The 17006-nt window shown below is 39.8% G+C and overlaps 2 protein-coding genes across 6 annotated transcripts in view; one reads left to right on the forward strand and one right to left on the reverse strand.

Moving 5' to 3' along the window:
- The window catches only part of slc5a6a (solute carrier family 5 member 6a), a 558624-nt gene extending 549537 nt beyond the window's left edge, over positions 1–9087 (forward strand). For all 5 annotated transcript variants that reach the window (XM_051072041.1, XM_051072040.1, XM_018703386.2 and 2 more), the window contains 8 exons: positions 111–199; positions 668–780; positions 1471–1538; positions 1908–1994; positions 2211–2395; positions 2504–2607; positions 4319–4440; positions 4529–9087. In XM_051072041.1, coding sequence (XP_050927998.1) covers positions 111–199; positions 668–780; positions 1471–1538; positions 1908–1994; positions 2211–2395; positions 2504–2607; positions 4319–4440; positions 4529–4729 — 969 coding nt within the window. In that variant the 3' untranslated portion in view covers positions 4730–9087. The remainder of the gene's footprint in view (positions 1–110; positions 200–667; positions 781–1470; positions 1539–1907; positions 1995–2210; positions 2396–2503; positions 2608–4318; positions 4441–4528) is intronic.
- Positions 9088–12041: 2954 nt separating this feature from the next.
- LOC108901768 (transcription factor 24) lies at positions 12042–16230 on the reverse strand. The gene is made up of 4 exons (XM_018703385.2): positions 15525–16230; positions 14849–15001; positions 14293–14457; positions 12042–13325 (listed from the first exon to the last, which is right to left on the reverse strand). The coding sequence occupies exons 1-4, from the start codon at positions 15690–15692 to the stop codon at positions 13191–13193; spliced, it is 621 nt and encodes a 206-aa protein (XP_018558901.1). The 5' UTR covers positions 15693–16230; the 3' UTR covers positions 12042–13190.
- Positions 16231–17006: the final 776 nt, after the last annotated feature.

A 17006-nucleotide genomic window follows, 5' to 3' on the forward strand; every position in this document is an offset into this window, starting at 1 on the left:
TGGTAGACCATGCACAGGTGCACAGGTCACCAGTCAGTCACAGGGTTATACAGTGTTTTCATTACCTGGATTTCTACAGGTCCATCCTAATGTTACATTTCTTTGTTTAGATGGTGCTGTACTTTGTGATGGATGTATTCAGGGATCTGCCTGGGCTCCCAGGGCTGTTTGTAGCCTGTCTCTTCAGTGGAGCTCTCAGGTGAGTGACCCAGGAAAACAGACTTGAAGGAGCATCCACTGGTATAACTGGTATAACTACAATTGTTGAACTTCTGCCTGATTGTCACAGCAATGTTGTTTGCTGCTTATTTTTGCTGCTTGACCCAGTCAATCTTTAAAAAATTAAGACTCTCGTGACATGCATGACTGTCATGAGAATCAAAACATTCAATTTAATGGTGTGTTCTTTTTCCCCTCAGTCCACTTTAAACATAGTATGGCATCAACCATGACAGTTTTATGTCATATTCTCTTATTTCAGAATTCTATTGCAATAATGCATTTTCTCCCACCAGCTGGACATGACATGAAATGACTACATCTATCATTTTCTGAAAAGTCCTGATAATTACAGAATTGATGTCCTAAAGGCCTGTGCTATGCCGACAGCCAAATAATGTGTTTATAAATACCAGTTACTCATTTAATCCTGTTTTTGTCCTGCTAGCACCATCTCGTCAGCCTTCAACTCCCTAGCAACAGTAACTATGGAGGACCTGATTAAACCTCATTTTCCTAACATGACTGAATCCAAAGCCACACTGCTGTCTAAGGGGCTCGGTAAGACAAGTGGTTTTAGTTGTTTTTTCCAAATACATATATACTTTTGTTTTTGCCAGTCTAAACACAGAGAGTGTAGTTGTGTTTGAGAATGTAAATGGTCTTAGGCTTTTCTAACTTTGGCACTCTGAATTTAGATGAAAAGGGCTTAGAGGATAACTCCATTACTTTTTAACCTGGTCCCATGTATTTAGATATAAATGATTGATAGGGACAGAAACCTTTGGAATCGGTGCAGTATTGAGCAGAGTGGTTTACTCGGCAACCTCATTATGGATATGATTCCTACAAAGACATTTTTATGAAAGGTTAACATCCTTTTTGTTTATCCAGAAACATCGCTACATATCGCTAAGACTCCACTGACAACCTGACCACTGTCATTTTAGCCCACAGAACGTGGGATCTGCTGAAATACTGCTGCCTCGATCAGTTACTCTGTGTTCTGTGACTTTGAGAGGTGGAAGACCTATTCACATCCTTTACATAAGTAAAAGTAACACACAGGTATCTTTGTCCCTATCAATCATTTCCACCCCAAAACATTGGAAAATAAGGCCCAGGTTCAAAAACACCAGAATTAACCTTTCAGTGATGTTTTCACTGTGTTTTGGCAGTAGACACAGAGACACTCACAAACACACAAGGAGCTTGTATCCAACTCAGTAATTCTTAACATGTGCTCCGCAGCTTTGGCCTACGGTCTGGTGTGTCTAGCTATGGCCTACATCGCCTCCATAATGGGATCTGTGCTGCAGGTAACAGTCTCTTCACATGGTTTAAGTTGTTCTACCACAGCAACACAGAGCTAATTAATCTACCTAATCAATCAGACAATGCAGTGATTTTGGCTGCTGTGATTTCCTAATTAGCTAAAGTTGCAATTGTCTGAAAAACATTTTAGATGGGCTCATAAGTGATATTTTTCTGTTTAGTGGTCAGGAACCTTGACCTACAAAGACGTACCTTTAAAAACCTGAAACAGTTTGTAAAATGTTAATTAAAAACTGTGTCCACCAGAAATTCATTATTTTAAGACTAGAATACACTCCCCTAGTTTGTATTATTTGGCAGCTGTATAACAAAAAGTCATGCTCTGCCATGTTGTGTCATTTGTTTGCCCTCAGGCAGCATTCAGTATCTTTGGGATGGTGGGCGGGCCCCTGCTGGGCCTCTTCTGTCTAGGAATGTTCTTCCCATGGGCAAACCCAATTGTGAGTCCTGCTTCAACTTTTTGTTCACTTGATTTTTTTATTATTGTGACCACAGATAATATGTGCTATAGGAAAACAAGGGAATAAGGCAGATGGGAATGGCATTGACAGCACTGTCTCCTCAGAATCATCATCAGTTTTTTGCTCTGCTTTTGTGCTCTTCATCTCTGGCCTGTCTATTCTCTGCTGCTCTCCTCTCCTGTGTTCCCTCCTCAGGGTGCAGTGGTTGGATTGGTAGCGGGCCTTGCCATGGCCTTCTGGATCGGCATTGGCAGCTTTGTGATGCGTATGTCTCATTCCACCCCAGTACCTCCTCTCAACACCACTGCTCTGCCACTGTTTGACAACATGACCGCCACTGTCATGGCAACACTGGCCAGCGCCACCACTGCTAAGCCAAGGTAACCAATAAAGGTTAAGAACTAAATTTGTAAATATATTTTGGCTCCATTAGTTCAAAAACTGTAATGAAAGAAATAATTCTTTTGTTTCTTTCATCCATTCCTCAGGCCGACAGGTGTGGAGGCGCTATACTCGTTGTCCTATTTGTGGTACAGCGCTCACAACTCAACCACTGTGGTGGTGGTAGGATTAATAGTCAGCTTCCTAACAGGTACACTCACTTGGACTTCATGCCTCAAGTTCCAAACCAACTATTTCACTGACCTTATTGCCACTGCATCACACCAGGAATCATGAAAATGAACTACTACAATGAGAGCTTGAATTAGAAAGTCCTATATACAGTAATTAGTGGCAGAGTCAGAATCACAGATCATGTGATGGCCATGCAGATTCATCTCTGCTCTTTGATTTATCACACAAGCTTGTGTGTATTTAAATCCTCCAATAGTCATTATCAGTTATTTTCATGTCAGTCCGACTGGGTCAGAAAAAGACATGAGCACACATGTTATGTTCACTTTGAAGCATATGTGCTGGGTGACTGGCTTTCACTGAAATGAACCAGCCACCCTGTTTGAATACCTCATTAATTGGCTGATCTTTATGAGAATTTCACAGGCTTACTACCTGCTGGCTCCCGAGACTAAGATTCGTTGAAAAAAATCAACAGTCCAGAGCAGAGGTGTGCTGTAGTGGAGTCTTTGATGGTATACTGAAGGGGTGGAATGATTGTCCAGATCCACAGCTCTGTTCAGACATTGATGTTTTCATGTTTTGTTTTTGTAGGGGGGAATAACCAATATGTTCCCATGCTGCTGATTTGAAATGAATACCTAGGAAGACCTGTGTTCTTTCACTACATCTCTTTTTTTCCACTTAGACAGTGGATCTGCACAGGTCGCACTCACATGTCATATACTGTTAACTGTCTCTAGGATAGTAGCCAAGGTTGTCATATAGACCTTACACATGTGGTGGCAGAGACAGGATAGCTAGAGCCTCCAGTAGAAGAGGTCATAACCACAGCAAACAGCCAGTGTCTCTGTGTGTCAAGGTCTGTCTCTCTTAGTGGGCCAAAAGTATAGAGATAATTCAACATGACTAAGGTAAATTCATTGTTTAAAAGTACGTACCTAATAGAGAACAGGAATCGCATTGCATTCTGGGTTGTAGTCATCGCCATGTTCTAGTTCACGCAGAGCCAAAACATAAGACCGATAGAGGACAGGTAACGAAGATGAAGACACTAAAGAGTGCCAATCAAAGAGGGAAAAAAACCCACAAATAAACCACAAGAAAATCACAAGCTTGATACCGCACAGAGACGCAGTTTAAATTTCAAATCCAAAAGCAAAGTCTGCCTCCATCTATCTCCAGTCTACACTCTGTGTGAACCAAAGGCCCATAATGCATTGCGTAACTGACGTCACGATCCCGAGCTCTGCAGAAACTTCACACATGTATGGAAGTGATGTGGTTCAATGAGGAACAGCCATATTTGGAAATGTAGTGAAAATAATGTTGCGATATGAAATGATGATATAATTTTCCTTGTTAGAAATATAACAAATGTTTGATATATTAATTACCATGTTTAAATAGCATGGTGACGTGAGTTAGGTTTTAGATTAGTAACTTGAGATTTTTTTTCATTATAATTGTTTTTGATATAATTTGTTTTGCTCTATCTCAGACTGGTTTGGCTAGTGGAAGGTTTAAAACCACAGTTAACTGTGTGGTTTTTTTCTTCAACTTTCACTCAGGAGCAAAAATCTGACTTAACCTAAGAAAAGAAATAATGATTTGTCAGGGTGTTTCATTTTGTGCTCTTTTTGTTGCCCTGAAATTCTCTAACCTACCTAAATGCAAAAATGATCAAAGGTACATTGCTGTCCTGTTCCTTTATCGCTCCACATTAGGACCTATGAAGGAGAAGGACCTGACCCCCGGCACAGTGTTTCCAGTCATGGGCACGCTGCTTTTTTTCCTGCCTGAGCGCTACAGAGAGAAGCTCTGCTGTGTCACTCCTCTGGCTCAGAAGGTAACCTCATCTTTACACTCTCGTGTGTCTTTCTGCTTTGTTCAAAGTAACCTGAGCTTTCAATAGCGTTTTTCTCCTCATTGACCAGCCCAAAGAAATCAACACACAGCCTTATCAGATGGCCAAAAAAGACAGCAACGGAGCAGCCTACTGCAAGGACGACACGCTCACAGAGGACAAAGAGACAGAGAGTGACGTAGCACAAACAGAGGATGAGGACTTGGAAACACGGGTCGCTTTGCCCTCGTGCCAGCTGACCGCTCACACAGTTCAGGAGACGGCCTTGTGATCATTTTTTTCCATTTATTAATAACATACACAAGATACACACACACACCCTGAATGCCATCCATCACTATTTACACTGACAGAATCAGATGAGTCTTTCTATAGAGAGGGCTAATGGACTTAAGTATCAAAAAACAAAAACAACTGGAAATCAGCTTCTGCCACACTGGAACAGTCCATGAGCCCAAAAGGCAGCAATCCATGAATAAACTAGTCAGTTGATCTCTGTGTTAGACTCTGATGCCTGGTGTCAGGCACAGGCTTTTGGCTCTGTCCAGCTGTGTGCAGATGTATGTGTGCAATTTGAAGTTAAGAGACTGGACAGCTCTTATGAGCTGTTCCACTGTGACTGGATCCAGTCATTCTGTTTGCCAAAAAAAAAAAAAAAAAAAAAAAAAAAAATCAGGTAGTCACAAGATGTAAAACGTGTTCAGTTTTGTAATGAAGATGGAACCAGAAAATCCCAGAATATATATCAGAGAATATAATATGAAAAGAAAATAATGTCTAGAGAGACTGAACTTCAGTTGAGGGTATGACATGTCTGTGCTACTGTGATAGTGTAGTGTCTTTACATGGCCTTGGTTTCCTACTGATAGTCGCCTTCTAGCTGCTGCTATAGATGTCCGATAAGAAAGAGTCCACGAAGGCAAAGCCGTGTGTTCAGATGAGGGGCAGAGGTGGTGTTACACAGGGGCAGCCAAATTAGATAGAGCACAGTAAATCCTCAACTGCCATTACCACGATCATACAAACTGTATGAGAAAGCAACCCAGTGGGGTTGCAGAGCTCACGCATGGTCTAGTTGTTTAATATCATCCACTTTGTTCACTACTTTAAAGACTTGTGTACCTGTGATCCCTTGTAGTCACTCTCCTACCACTCCCCATACAATCCACAGTCATTAGTTTACAGTGAGCACTAAATCAGATTTCACTTAGGTTCACAACACGGACACTACATTTGTCATTCAGTTGTGGGAGGCTTTGAGCGCACTATAAACTACATCAATATTACACTCTTTTAGACACTTAAATGGCAGACAGTGAATACAGTACACTATATAGTACAGTATATGGTACAAAGAATGCAAACATCTGTCTTGAAAAGTTGGTGAGATAATTTGGTCAAAAATAAGATGTTTTGCATTAGTAACAGTTCTCTAAATACAACACTTGAGTACAGTTATGTGTGGCCATAATGGAGATAACAAATAATTACAGCGAACAATAGCTTTAAAAAGGACTGGTTCTATGTTAAACCATGTGGAGATGCCTACATATAGATTGAAAGAGTTATTAGTCACTGAAGTTGTTAGAAGAGAGTTGTTATAAAGAGATCCCTTCCCTACACAATTTGCAAGTGATCAGGGAGCTAATTCATTCTCCTCTCTGTTCAAAACTCACTTCTAATGCTGAGCTGAGGCTAATATTAGGCTTCACAAATCTGAGTTATTTTTTTGTACCAAAACCCCTCTGCATCTCTTCAGACTGTTCCCTTGCTGAGCGGATTAACAGTAAGAGAAATAGAGGATTTTATAAATTTGCTGTATACCCATCTATTTTGTCTAAATCAGGCCGCTGAAGCCTCATGAGCCTTTGGCATCCATTTGAGAGACATTTTACCACAGAACATGGTGTGTTTGTGGATTCCCAATCCGATCCCTTCACTTCTATTGGAATAATGCTAAAGGGGTTTTCCTTACAGCCATGCAGAATTATTACACGACAAAAAATGTTAAAATGAATGTGCGTTGTTTTAAGACAGATGAATTGGGAAGTCCATATAGAACTTTCATACATTTTCCACGGGTTTATCGGCACCCCCACCTGATATAACTGCCCTGAACAAAGCACAACACTGCTCAGAATCATTGACAGAAGCCATCTTGTTGCTGAAATTGAATTATTTTAGTTCTGTCTCACATTTCCTTGATATGTTTGACGGTGAAGATGATTTTGTCTCTTGTAGTTTTGTATTTAAACATCTTTAAGTGCACGTCTTTTTCTTTTCATTGAAGTCGTCGGTGCTGTGTGATTTGTTTTGCGTAGTAGTGTGTGGTGTCATCATCCTTACTGTCACAGTTTTTGGAATCACAGAATTCTTGATCATCAGCACTTCAACATTAAGTCATCCATTGTCACTGTGTAAAAGGAGAGGTGCTGTATGTACAGTGCTCTCAGTCAGGTGCAGTGGACTCCATGGCCATGTTTTGTAATGTGAATTAATGTGTTTGTTCAGCCTTTACTGGTCAAGTGAGTGCGACATGTTCCCAGAGAATTTCTACAGTTAATGGAGAGAGTCCATGTCTCAGCTGCCTTACACTTTCCTCTTTAATGTCTAAATTGCTGGAGTTGCACTTGTATTTCAAGAGCTCACCAGACAATCAAGGTGACGCACATATTAGCCGCAGAATCGAAAATCTGCTTAGTTTGTGTGACATTTATTTGAAAAGGATTATGGACTCCGGAGACCACTAGATCCCCATGATGGAATGTTGAGCCCTTTTAAAACCATGTTTAGTTACAAAGCCAACATGTTTGCACCATCACTCTGATGCTCAGAAATACCTCAATTTGTCCAAAGCATATAGAATATGAATTTGTTTCATATTTGTTTTGGATTTTTTTTTTTTTTTTTTTTTTTAAACCAACAAAAGATGTATTTGAGATCTCATTTGTATATTTTTGTAATTTCACATAAAGCCTACACACATTTCATGGAATGAAATGTGGAATTCTATATGCAAGAACCATGAAATGTTTTTGTTAGTGAATGTCAGGCAGAATGGGGACTGTAACAGTTCACTTTAAGATGTCTCATTCAAACAACTGGAGCACTACACATATTATCATTTGTTAGCAGACTAGCATCCTTTGCCTTAGACAGCATTTCACACAGGAAGTGGCCACAGCATGTTCCCATGTTGCATCCTGAATTCTGTCAAATTCACAACATTTAATGGTTCCAAGAGTTTTTGAATTATTTTAAATTTCATGTGACTGTGTATTTTATTTATGATTGCATAGTGTGGGATCCTCCTTCATACCTGAAATTACTTGAAGTGTGAGTCTGTCATGTTAATGATACACAAATAAGTCCCTTTATATTGCGAGGGAGCAAAATTTAAGTGCTTACATATTAATATTATTAATGCTAAAGATGTCCTTTATAAACTCAGACTAAGCGGAGCAGTGTGATACAAATGAACACTAACGCACCCAAGCACAGTGAGGTCAGTACTCATTAGTCCTGCTATTGAAAGCATCTGCCTGAAGCCATCAGTTGGTGTAAAACGGCTTGGATATGGTGTTCAAGAGTTCAGAATGATATTTATTTTAACAAAAATGTCAGCTTTAGGATTTCTGCTTGTTTTATGAAGTTGTTTCCTACAGTGAATCGCACAATAATACAGGTGAGAATACAGTCTGTGAAAGAGAAGCATGACACTGAGTAATTTCCAGCAATAATAAATATTGTTTTGAACAATATTTATTATATTTGTTCTCCCACCTACAAGAATTCTTCCTGTTATGCATTCCAAAAAACAACCCCATAAGCACTGAAGTCAAGATGGCTGCTCTGCTTTGGATGTGCCTTCATTTTGTGATGTTCCTTTTTTTTTTTTTTTTTAGTAGTAGTATTATTATTTTTAACTCTTCTTTATCCTATAGTACTTTTCATACACAGCCCAGGATAGGGCCATGAGCTCTCAGACATCTGTCCAGGAGTGGACCAAACCTGTATTTATGAATGAATAAATGAATCAGAGAGATGTAATCACCTGTTTTTGACACAAGACTGAACAGTTTTATTCTCTTTAGTCTCTTCCTTTGTTTTTCACATTACAGGCGAGAGTAATGTCCTGTTGATGGAGTGTGAACGGGAAACATGGAGGTGATCTCTGTCCAGCATTCAATGAGAAAGTCACTCTTCAGCAGGGTGTCCTGTAACCCCTCATTCAACATGTCAGTTGTTCAAAGCTACTTATTAGCTTTTCAGTACACAAGTTCCTCAACTGACCTTTGACCTTAATATTTTGTATTATTTCAGTCATCTTTGCAGCAGGAAGGAAACACATAAAGCTTAACATCCTGGAGTTACTGCAGAATTCAGAAATATAATTAGAAGTATTTCTGCTGCTATAATATTGTAGAACATGACTGATATACATGTTCACAAAAACATGAGTACCTGCTCTTGCTGAGTATTTTTGAGACGCCCCTTTAATTCAGCGAAAAGTTAAACTGACTGCATTTAATGTTGATGTTTGATGTTTGGATGTATGAATGTTAGATTTCTAAGTTTGTACTTGAATTGAGATGTTATTAAAAAATAATGATGATGGCAAATTCTTAACTCTGACTTAACTCTGTAACTCTTCTGTGCTTCTTCATTCTTAGGGACATGGCATCAAAATTGTATTTTTTTTAACTTCTTCACTACTTTCCCACCAGGCGGCGTCATTCTCTCATGTTTGACCTGTGGAAGCAAAGAGCTGTTTCCAGGTTTCTGTTTATGGAGAGACTGTGGAACAGCAATTAAAATGCTGTGGGTGTGTTAGAGTGTTGTGTGTGCGATTGCATGTCCATGGCCTTGAGCAAGTAACTCTCATGTCATTGTAGCTGTCATGGAGTTGTCATGTTGTCATTACAAGACCTAATTATGGCCATGTGATGACGTATGTGTGAGATTTCTGTACATATTTATTCAGGCAGTTTTCTAGGCAGACTCAGTCTCAGGCTGAACTTAAATGAAACCTCAGAACAGCTGTTTTTGTTTAACCGAAGCTCAGAGAGATTATTATAAGCTTAGTGTTGTTGCTACTTACTGAAATTCCATACTGAGATTTTTTTTTAAGCATAAACGAGCAGCAGCAGTGTCCTTTGAGCCTTAATGTAAACTGAATAAAAGAAAAAAATGGAATGAAAGATGTCCTGCTTCATAATTTAAATGGTTGGCCAAGATGAATCTTACAACAGTGAAGTATAATCTTATCTCAGACAGATCAAAATGATTCATTTATAACATTAGCATTGCTCAGCAGTAGAGTCAGTTGAAATAAGAAATGATCATTTGTCAGCATCGTGCATTTCCTCACTTTTTTCCTCTGCTCTCCCTCTCTCACCTTCGTCTTCCTTTGTCCCTCTGTCTCCCATTTTCCTTTATTCTCCTGTATTCATTTTTCTCCACTGCCTTGCTCTCTCTGCTGTCTTCCACTCTTCTTCTCCACCCTCCCCTCTTCCTCTTCTTTCTCCTATCCGCTTGTCCTCCTCCTCCTCCTCCTCGCTGTCATCCTCTCCCTTGACTTCTACCCAGTTCCAGCAAAGGCCCGGCCAAAGCAGGGGGGAGTGTGGCCTCACAGCTCCATAAATCCAGCTTGTAATCAGTGTGTACTGGCCGTAATGAGCGGGAGATAGTGAAAATATGTTGATTATCTCCCAACATGAGGGGATGAGGGGGCAGACACTTTGGATACACGCTTACTTGAAGCTCTTCCAGTGGCATAAATAGCTGTCTATGCATAGGAGCGTGGATGAGAACACATGCGCTGTGAAGGCAGCCATAAGGCCAGCAGGCAGAGATGAAGATGAAGATTAAGTTAACATGTCAATTAGAGCGTAAAAAGTCAAAGAAGATGAAGTATGAGATGAAGGCAAAGTCATGAATGGACTTGAATTTGTTGAGGTAAAAATGATAAATTGAGCTGGATTCAAAGTGGAAATCCTAGAAGACATTTGTGCCACTTGAGTGTTGAGTGACTGCTAAAGTATAAGCACAGTTGAAGTCAGTTGTGTATGAAGGGTGGAAGCTCTGGTACTTAAAAGTGTCAGTTAGTTGGACTTTGAAATCTTGATGTGGGAGACAAAGCCACATCTGCAAAAAGAAAATAACTATGACAGTATTACATGTTTCTAGAATGCAAAATATCAAATATATGAAGCAAAGTCTCTTAAATGAGATTCATAAAACTATGTGTAAGTGTCTGTGTAAGCAACAGGCTGTGGCACGGTTACCAGCAAAAAATAGAAGTTGAGTTTTTCCTGTGTAACTCTGACTAATATTTTCTTTCTGCTTGCATATTGGGACAGTCAGATGCAGCTGTGAGCCTGGTGCTGGTTCTCATTTTAACCTCAGTCTCTCTCACAGTTGTTTTACCAAAACATCTGGCCTCTCCTGTCCTTCTGTAACCTCTGCCTTAGTAGTAAAGACTCCAGCAGCTCCAAATTTGTCATCGCTAAACACGGGAAACTGGGAGCTCCACCCCCACCCAGCCACCCTCCACCCCCTACCCTCCCAACCCCACAGCTGATTTATAGAGCTAGCCTTGAACACAGGACTGTTGCTTGTGGAGCCAAGCCCATTTTGTTCAAGGGGGAGATGAATTCAGTTAGTCCGGTCTCTCATCTGTAGTAGGCTTCTCTTATCCACCCTGCAAACATATCAACATGACTTACTGGATTGGATTTCAGTCCTGAGCTCCTACTTTTGCAATTACAGTAAAACCACACAGCAAAAAAGGTACTTTGTGAAGTATTAGATGAGATAGAGAAACTACAAATATTATAGAAATAAAAAAAGAAACTGTCCCTTCGTTATCTAAAGATGATGTTGTCCCTTCAACCTGTGCTTTAACTTAATCAGCTTAACTTAATTTGGGTTTAATCACACAGACATTAACTTTGTAGTTACTTTACTTTTTACCTATTGCAGAGATACATGAAATATGGGTTTTATGGGTTTAATTTGTGCTCTTCAAACAAGTGACAAATGGTTGTGCCCACAGGCCGCTTTTATGACGATTCAAAAATCAGAATAAAGTTTAAATGTGGCCAATGTGGGTATTGAGCTTTTATTTATTTATCAGTATTTATGAGCAGTGTAACATCTCAGCTCTATGGCATTTATTATCTAAGCTCACAATACTGTAAACTGCTGTTGATAACCACAGGCACACTATCAGTCCCTACAGGAATACTGCAGAAATATCAGAGGAACAACTCATTTGCAAACAGTTAGCTGCTGATGTCAATTATGAGTCAGAGATTTACACCATATCATGTCTGGTGATTATAGATTATTGCTACATTTAACTCTTTTTTATTATTATTCCTTATGAAATGGTGGTGATGACAAAATTTAGAATGAGTCAAATTAACCAAAAAAAAAAAAAAAAAATCTTTTTTATGATTATGTGAAAGACAGCCTGAAATAATTGTTGAACAAGTGAAGTTGGGAAGTAAAGCTCCACCCACTCAGGTCTACTGCAACCACTGGGATTACCACTGCTTCTTGTCTTACAGTAACTCTAAGCAATAACCAATACACACTCTGTTGTTATAGACAGTGTTTTACTCAAAGTAAAAGGTTACATTCTGTGGCAGACTTGTAACGAGAACTCAGTGGTCATTACTGCAAAGATAAAAAATAGTTGACAGCTGCTGTGTTCCCATAACAATCCCTCCCTCACTGCTTATTTGTCTGTCCATCCTTTAACTCCCACACACACACACACACACACACACACACACACACACATGTTGATCCAAGTCACATTTGGGGACAATACATAGCTGTGCCCATTGTGGACATAGCATTAGAACCCAATTGGACAAGCTGCCCCCAGTTAACTGGTCTTTAGTCTGATATTTGTCCCCAAAAGTAGCCAATGACACACACACACACACACACACACACACACCACAAACATCTAAGTAAAGAAGGAGAATCTAACAAAGATCATTTTTTAAATCATGGCATGGTAACCAGTAAAAAGCACACAGGTGATTGAAGTCTTCCATACAGTGAAAGTAAAACATTGTACAACCTTTAAATCAAGATAATAGGTTACACACTGTTCCTCCATGTAGTGATTTGTGGCATAATTAGTCAAGTGAAGCAGCCTTTTCATTTCCTTGTTTTAAATCCGTTGCTGACAACCTGCTGTCTAATGCTCAGATAATGATGGAATAGTTTCAACAGAGGTAAATCTAAGTCTCTCTGTGCTGTGTGTGTAAATCTTTGTGTCTTCCTTCTATGGTCCCCAGATGGCAGGGAAAACCATTACTTTTTACAAGCTTCTGTGCCCTTACATTCATATATGCACTACAAATCAAAACTTGAACTTAACTAGTTTTTGAAATAAAAGCAGCCAGCAGCCAGAGATAAAAATGGCCACTGTCCTTGTAGCTGTAGGTTTATTTAAGTCCTGTCCTTCATATTAAGATAAACCAAAAACTGTGACAACGTACTCAGTAAATGTACAGTATTTGGGGAACCAGTGTAAGCAATATATAACTGACAATTTGTTTGAAAGTAGCCTCTTGTCCTTACTTATAACTGTCTCCAGGTAAATCTTATACACTCTGCTATGATGTGTCTTTTGCCATCAATAGTAATTGCATTGGTATTTGAGATAAAAGATAAGAAACAGGGTGACAGTTATGTCACATGTTCTATTATCACTCTTTGTCTGCTTCTAAGGTGGGTGTCAGAGGGTGTGTCTCATCCTGTCCAGGTGGTGGCATCTGATTGGTGACTCCTGACAGCAGCTCTCCTACACTGCCGCAGTAGAGCAGGGAACGCATGGGCCACTTCTAAGAAGATGGTACAATAAGTCAAAACTCATGTGACAGTCCTGCATTTTTATATTATGTTACCAGTCATTTCAAAACGCTGCAACCAGACACATGCTAATACACCACAGACCCTAGATCTGTGGTCATAAGGTATGCTTGCTTTCATTCAGTCAGGTTTATTGATCACTGATCTTATTTGAGTGGCATTTGTTCAGTATCTTACTGTAAGATGATAAAGCAACAGCTTGTTTAAAGAACCTTAAAACTGTGTTTGTGACCTTCAAGCTTTAATCTTCTACAGTGATTTGGATGGAGCAATCAATAAAAGCAGCACAAAAAGTCCAAATCAAAAATCTCACATCAAATGATTAGATTATTATTTCTGATTGACATGATGATTTTTGATGTCCTCTGATTTACATTGAAAGCTTGTCTTTGTATTACAGTTAATAATGTAAGTTAACAATGTTATAACTGAAAAAAAAAAAGCCCCACTGAACAGATTGCAATATATTAAATACTGCATCACATCACATCATTACCTCAACCATGACTGTTTCCTTTAAACAGCTGTTACCTCTTATAGTAATGGTAATGGTGTAAAAACTACTAACAGTTTGTACTATGAACACAATATCAAGACTGTGCAGTACATAAATCCACAATTATGACATAATAAATCATGGTTAATATAATAAGTCATGCCATTAACCAACATTTTATTTAACTGACCATTATTTAATTGGTTAGCATGCTCTAGCAAAGTAGCAGCTAAAAATAGCTAGTTGCCTAAAAGTAATATTGTTGGTTTTATGTACTTTTGTTAAGCTAAAAATGGCTAGTCATCTAAACATCAGTTTCTGTTGTAGGAGGATTATCATCTGTGTATCAAGCAGGTTATGTAATGTACTGCGTATCAGTAACAGTGTAATCAGTGTAGTGTGCTCTGCATCATTAGCAGTAGGCTATTGGTTCCCAGCCTCACCTTAACAGGATGCAGGTATCCACCCGGCCTAGAGGGCAGGGTGTGCTCGGCCACAATCCCTCCCTGATCCAGTGTCTCTGTTAAGTAGGCTATGTAGTTGGTGGCCAGAACCAGAACATCCAACTTGGATAACTTGGTGTCAGGTGGGACTGAAGGCAGAGCAGCCTGTGGAGAGAGGAGGAGGATGGACAAGGCTGGATCAGCTGTAACTCAGGTCTCTACACTATGTTGAATTTCTTCATGTTAAATGAATGATGAATAATGAATAATGCAAATATATTTGTGAGGAATGTCCTAAATTTCCCTTTTCATTCAGCCAATGTCAACTAGATGATTTGGTTGAAAAATGAAAATATATTTAGTTATAGGACTTTAATTTGTTCTTGTTAATAAAGAATAAATACCAGCAGGTATTGAATTGTACAGCAAAAAATGCATGAAAAAAAAGAAGCGGGGAATACAGAGTTAATGAGAGCACATGAAGTACAACAGCTTATGTTCATTGTTAACCCAACGAAATGGTGTGAACTTAAGTGACTGCCTAGGTCTAGCGTACCTGCAGACTGTGGAAGGCCTGTCGCAGGTTGCGTACGCGACTCCTCTCTCGTGCTGCATTTTCTGGGGAGTATTGATTCCTCAGTGTCCTGGACTGGACGGCAGACCCACAATTGGAACCAGAGGTTGGCTTGGACCCACACATAGACTGTGCCTGCAGCAGAGGACATGTTTAGACTCTGACATTTGTGTGCAAACATGACATGAGATTAAAGCAAACTCTTATTCAAGTATTACTTTTAGTCTGGAGAGACATCCAGTAATACAGAAAATCTGAGACGACCGTTAAGTAAACAATCGATTTTGCACAAAATGAAATTTGTTTGACAGAATAAGATCATATTCTGTTAATTGGTTCATTCTCATTCTAAAATACAGTTTCTTGTGCAGAGCATATTACAGTTTATGCATACAGTTAATTGCTGAAAGGTGCAATGTGAAAATCAATATTTGTAAACTCAAGTTATCAGTTATGTTTTAAGTCCACTTTCACTGTTGTTACTTTTGTTATTTTCATCATTATGATCTCCCTGGTTAATAAATAAAGTATATATTGGAGTGTATTCCACCCACAGGACAGAATTAGCCTCTTACAAGTACCACACATATTCAACAAAAGGATGTGAACTAACTTTCATGTTTTTTGTTCACAACTAAGTAACCATACATAGACTCACCCACTTCCTGGGCTCCCGGCTGCTGTGTACGCTCTGCCTCTGTCTGTGCACAGATGCTGGGTTGCTTGCAGCACAGGGCTGCCGGCTCTGTGGCTCTGCCGTGGAGCTGGAGACCAGCTGGTGGTTCACTGCAATCGTCATGAGACTTTCCAGAGGATTAACCGCCATGGTTGCTGCCGAAGTGGTGTAGCAGACTCTCCTTAAGACTTGAGACCTTCAATCACTTTTGTTCAGTTTTCTTTTATTGCCTGGATGAAGGTTTGCTTTCCTGTGTCAAACTATCATCTGTTCAGCACTTTGGTGAATACACCACAGAACACACAGCTTGAGGTCATCTTTCTATCTAGTCTGAAGGCATCTTATAAATCTAATCAAGATAAAAAATATGCTGTCTAAACAACAGTTGAGATTGCTCATCTGCTCTCAAGAAAATAATCAAATCCTTTTCTGTGATAATTTGTTATGCATCTAACAAGGACTGCTCTATGCAAGCACCTGTAGGCTTCCTTTCAAAGTTCACCAGACCTCTGTGATACCCCGGTTCTGCTCAGACCTCCAAACAAGTGGTGAAAACGCCATAGTCACTGGCCGCGTCTCCATTCCTCCAAGTCTGACCCTCTCTCTCTCTCCCTCTCTCCTCTCTCTCTCTCTCTCTCTCTCTCTGTTTCTCCCTGCTTGTTTCCTTATCGGGTGAGGTAATGTGGGGAACTTCATATGGTCCTTATCTCAGCCGCCCGGTCGTCCTGATCCTCCCCTGGCTGTTTGACTGCCAAGAAGAGCAGGCAGGCAGGCAGTCAGGCCTGGGGGAGTGCTACACTGGGAGGGTGTACTGAGCCAGGGCACTGGGGGGCTTGGGAAACTCAAAGCTCTGCTAGCAGCTGGACAGGGGTGGGATTGGAAGCTCGGGACAGCGCGACATTGAACATTAATAAAAAGAGGCGGAAATCCATTTGGATTTGGCTGAAAACATTTAGGGTATCTGAGCACTGCTGAATTGAATCTGTGACCTTCATACACAACTGGAGTGTGGGAAACAAAGCTGATTTTGTGACCAACTACACACCACAAGCATTTTGGGTTTGTTTTGGGCTTGGAGTGTGTTAGCAAGCTACCCAGATGTGTTTGGGATGTCACAGACTCCAGAAGACAAAATTAATGAAACTCTATCTGTTAACAGGTGATCAACTGATGGCCTGAAGCTAACGTTCATTTTGGTCTTTACTAATGGTTTCCAGGCTCCAAATGTCAACCAAGGTGCTAAACTGAAACACTGCGTAGTCCTCCATCCATACTATAAACTTATGTCAGACACTGTGAATAACTTTATTGAGATATCAGTGTGACAGTCTACATTACTCAGGTTAAAATTGCTTGTATAAATGTAAAATAATAGCATCTAAGAGCATTTAGTGGAACCAGACATGCAATAACAGTTTTGTTAGTAAAGATAATTTTGGACAGCAGTCGCATGTAAAAGTAGCA

Source organism: Lates calcarifer, linkage group LG7_1 (assembly GCF_001640805.2).
Source record: "Lates calcarifer isolate ASB-BC8 linkage group LG7_1, TLL_Latcal_v3, whole genome shotgun sequence".
In the NCBI taxonomy this organism is placed as follows: Eukaryota; Metazoa; Chordata; class Actinopteri; family Centropomidae; genus Lates; species Lates calcarifer.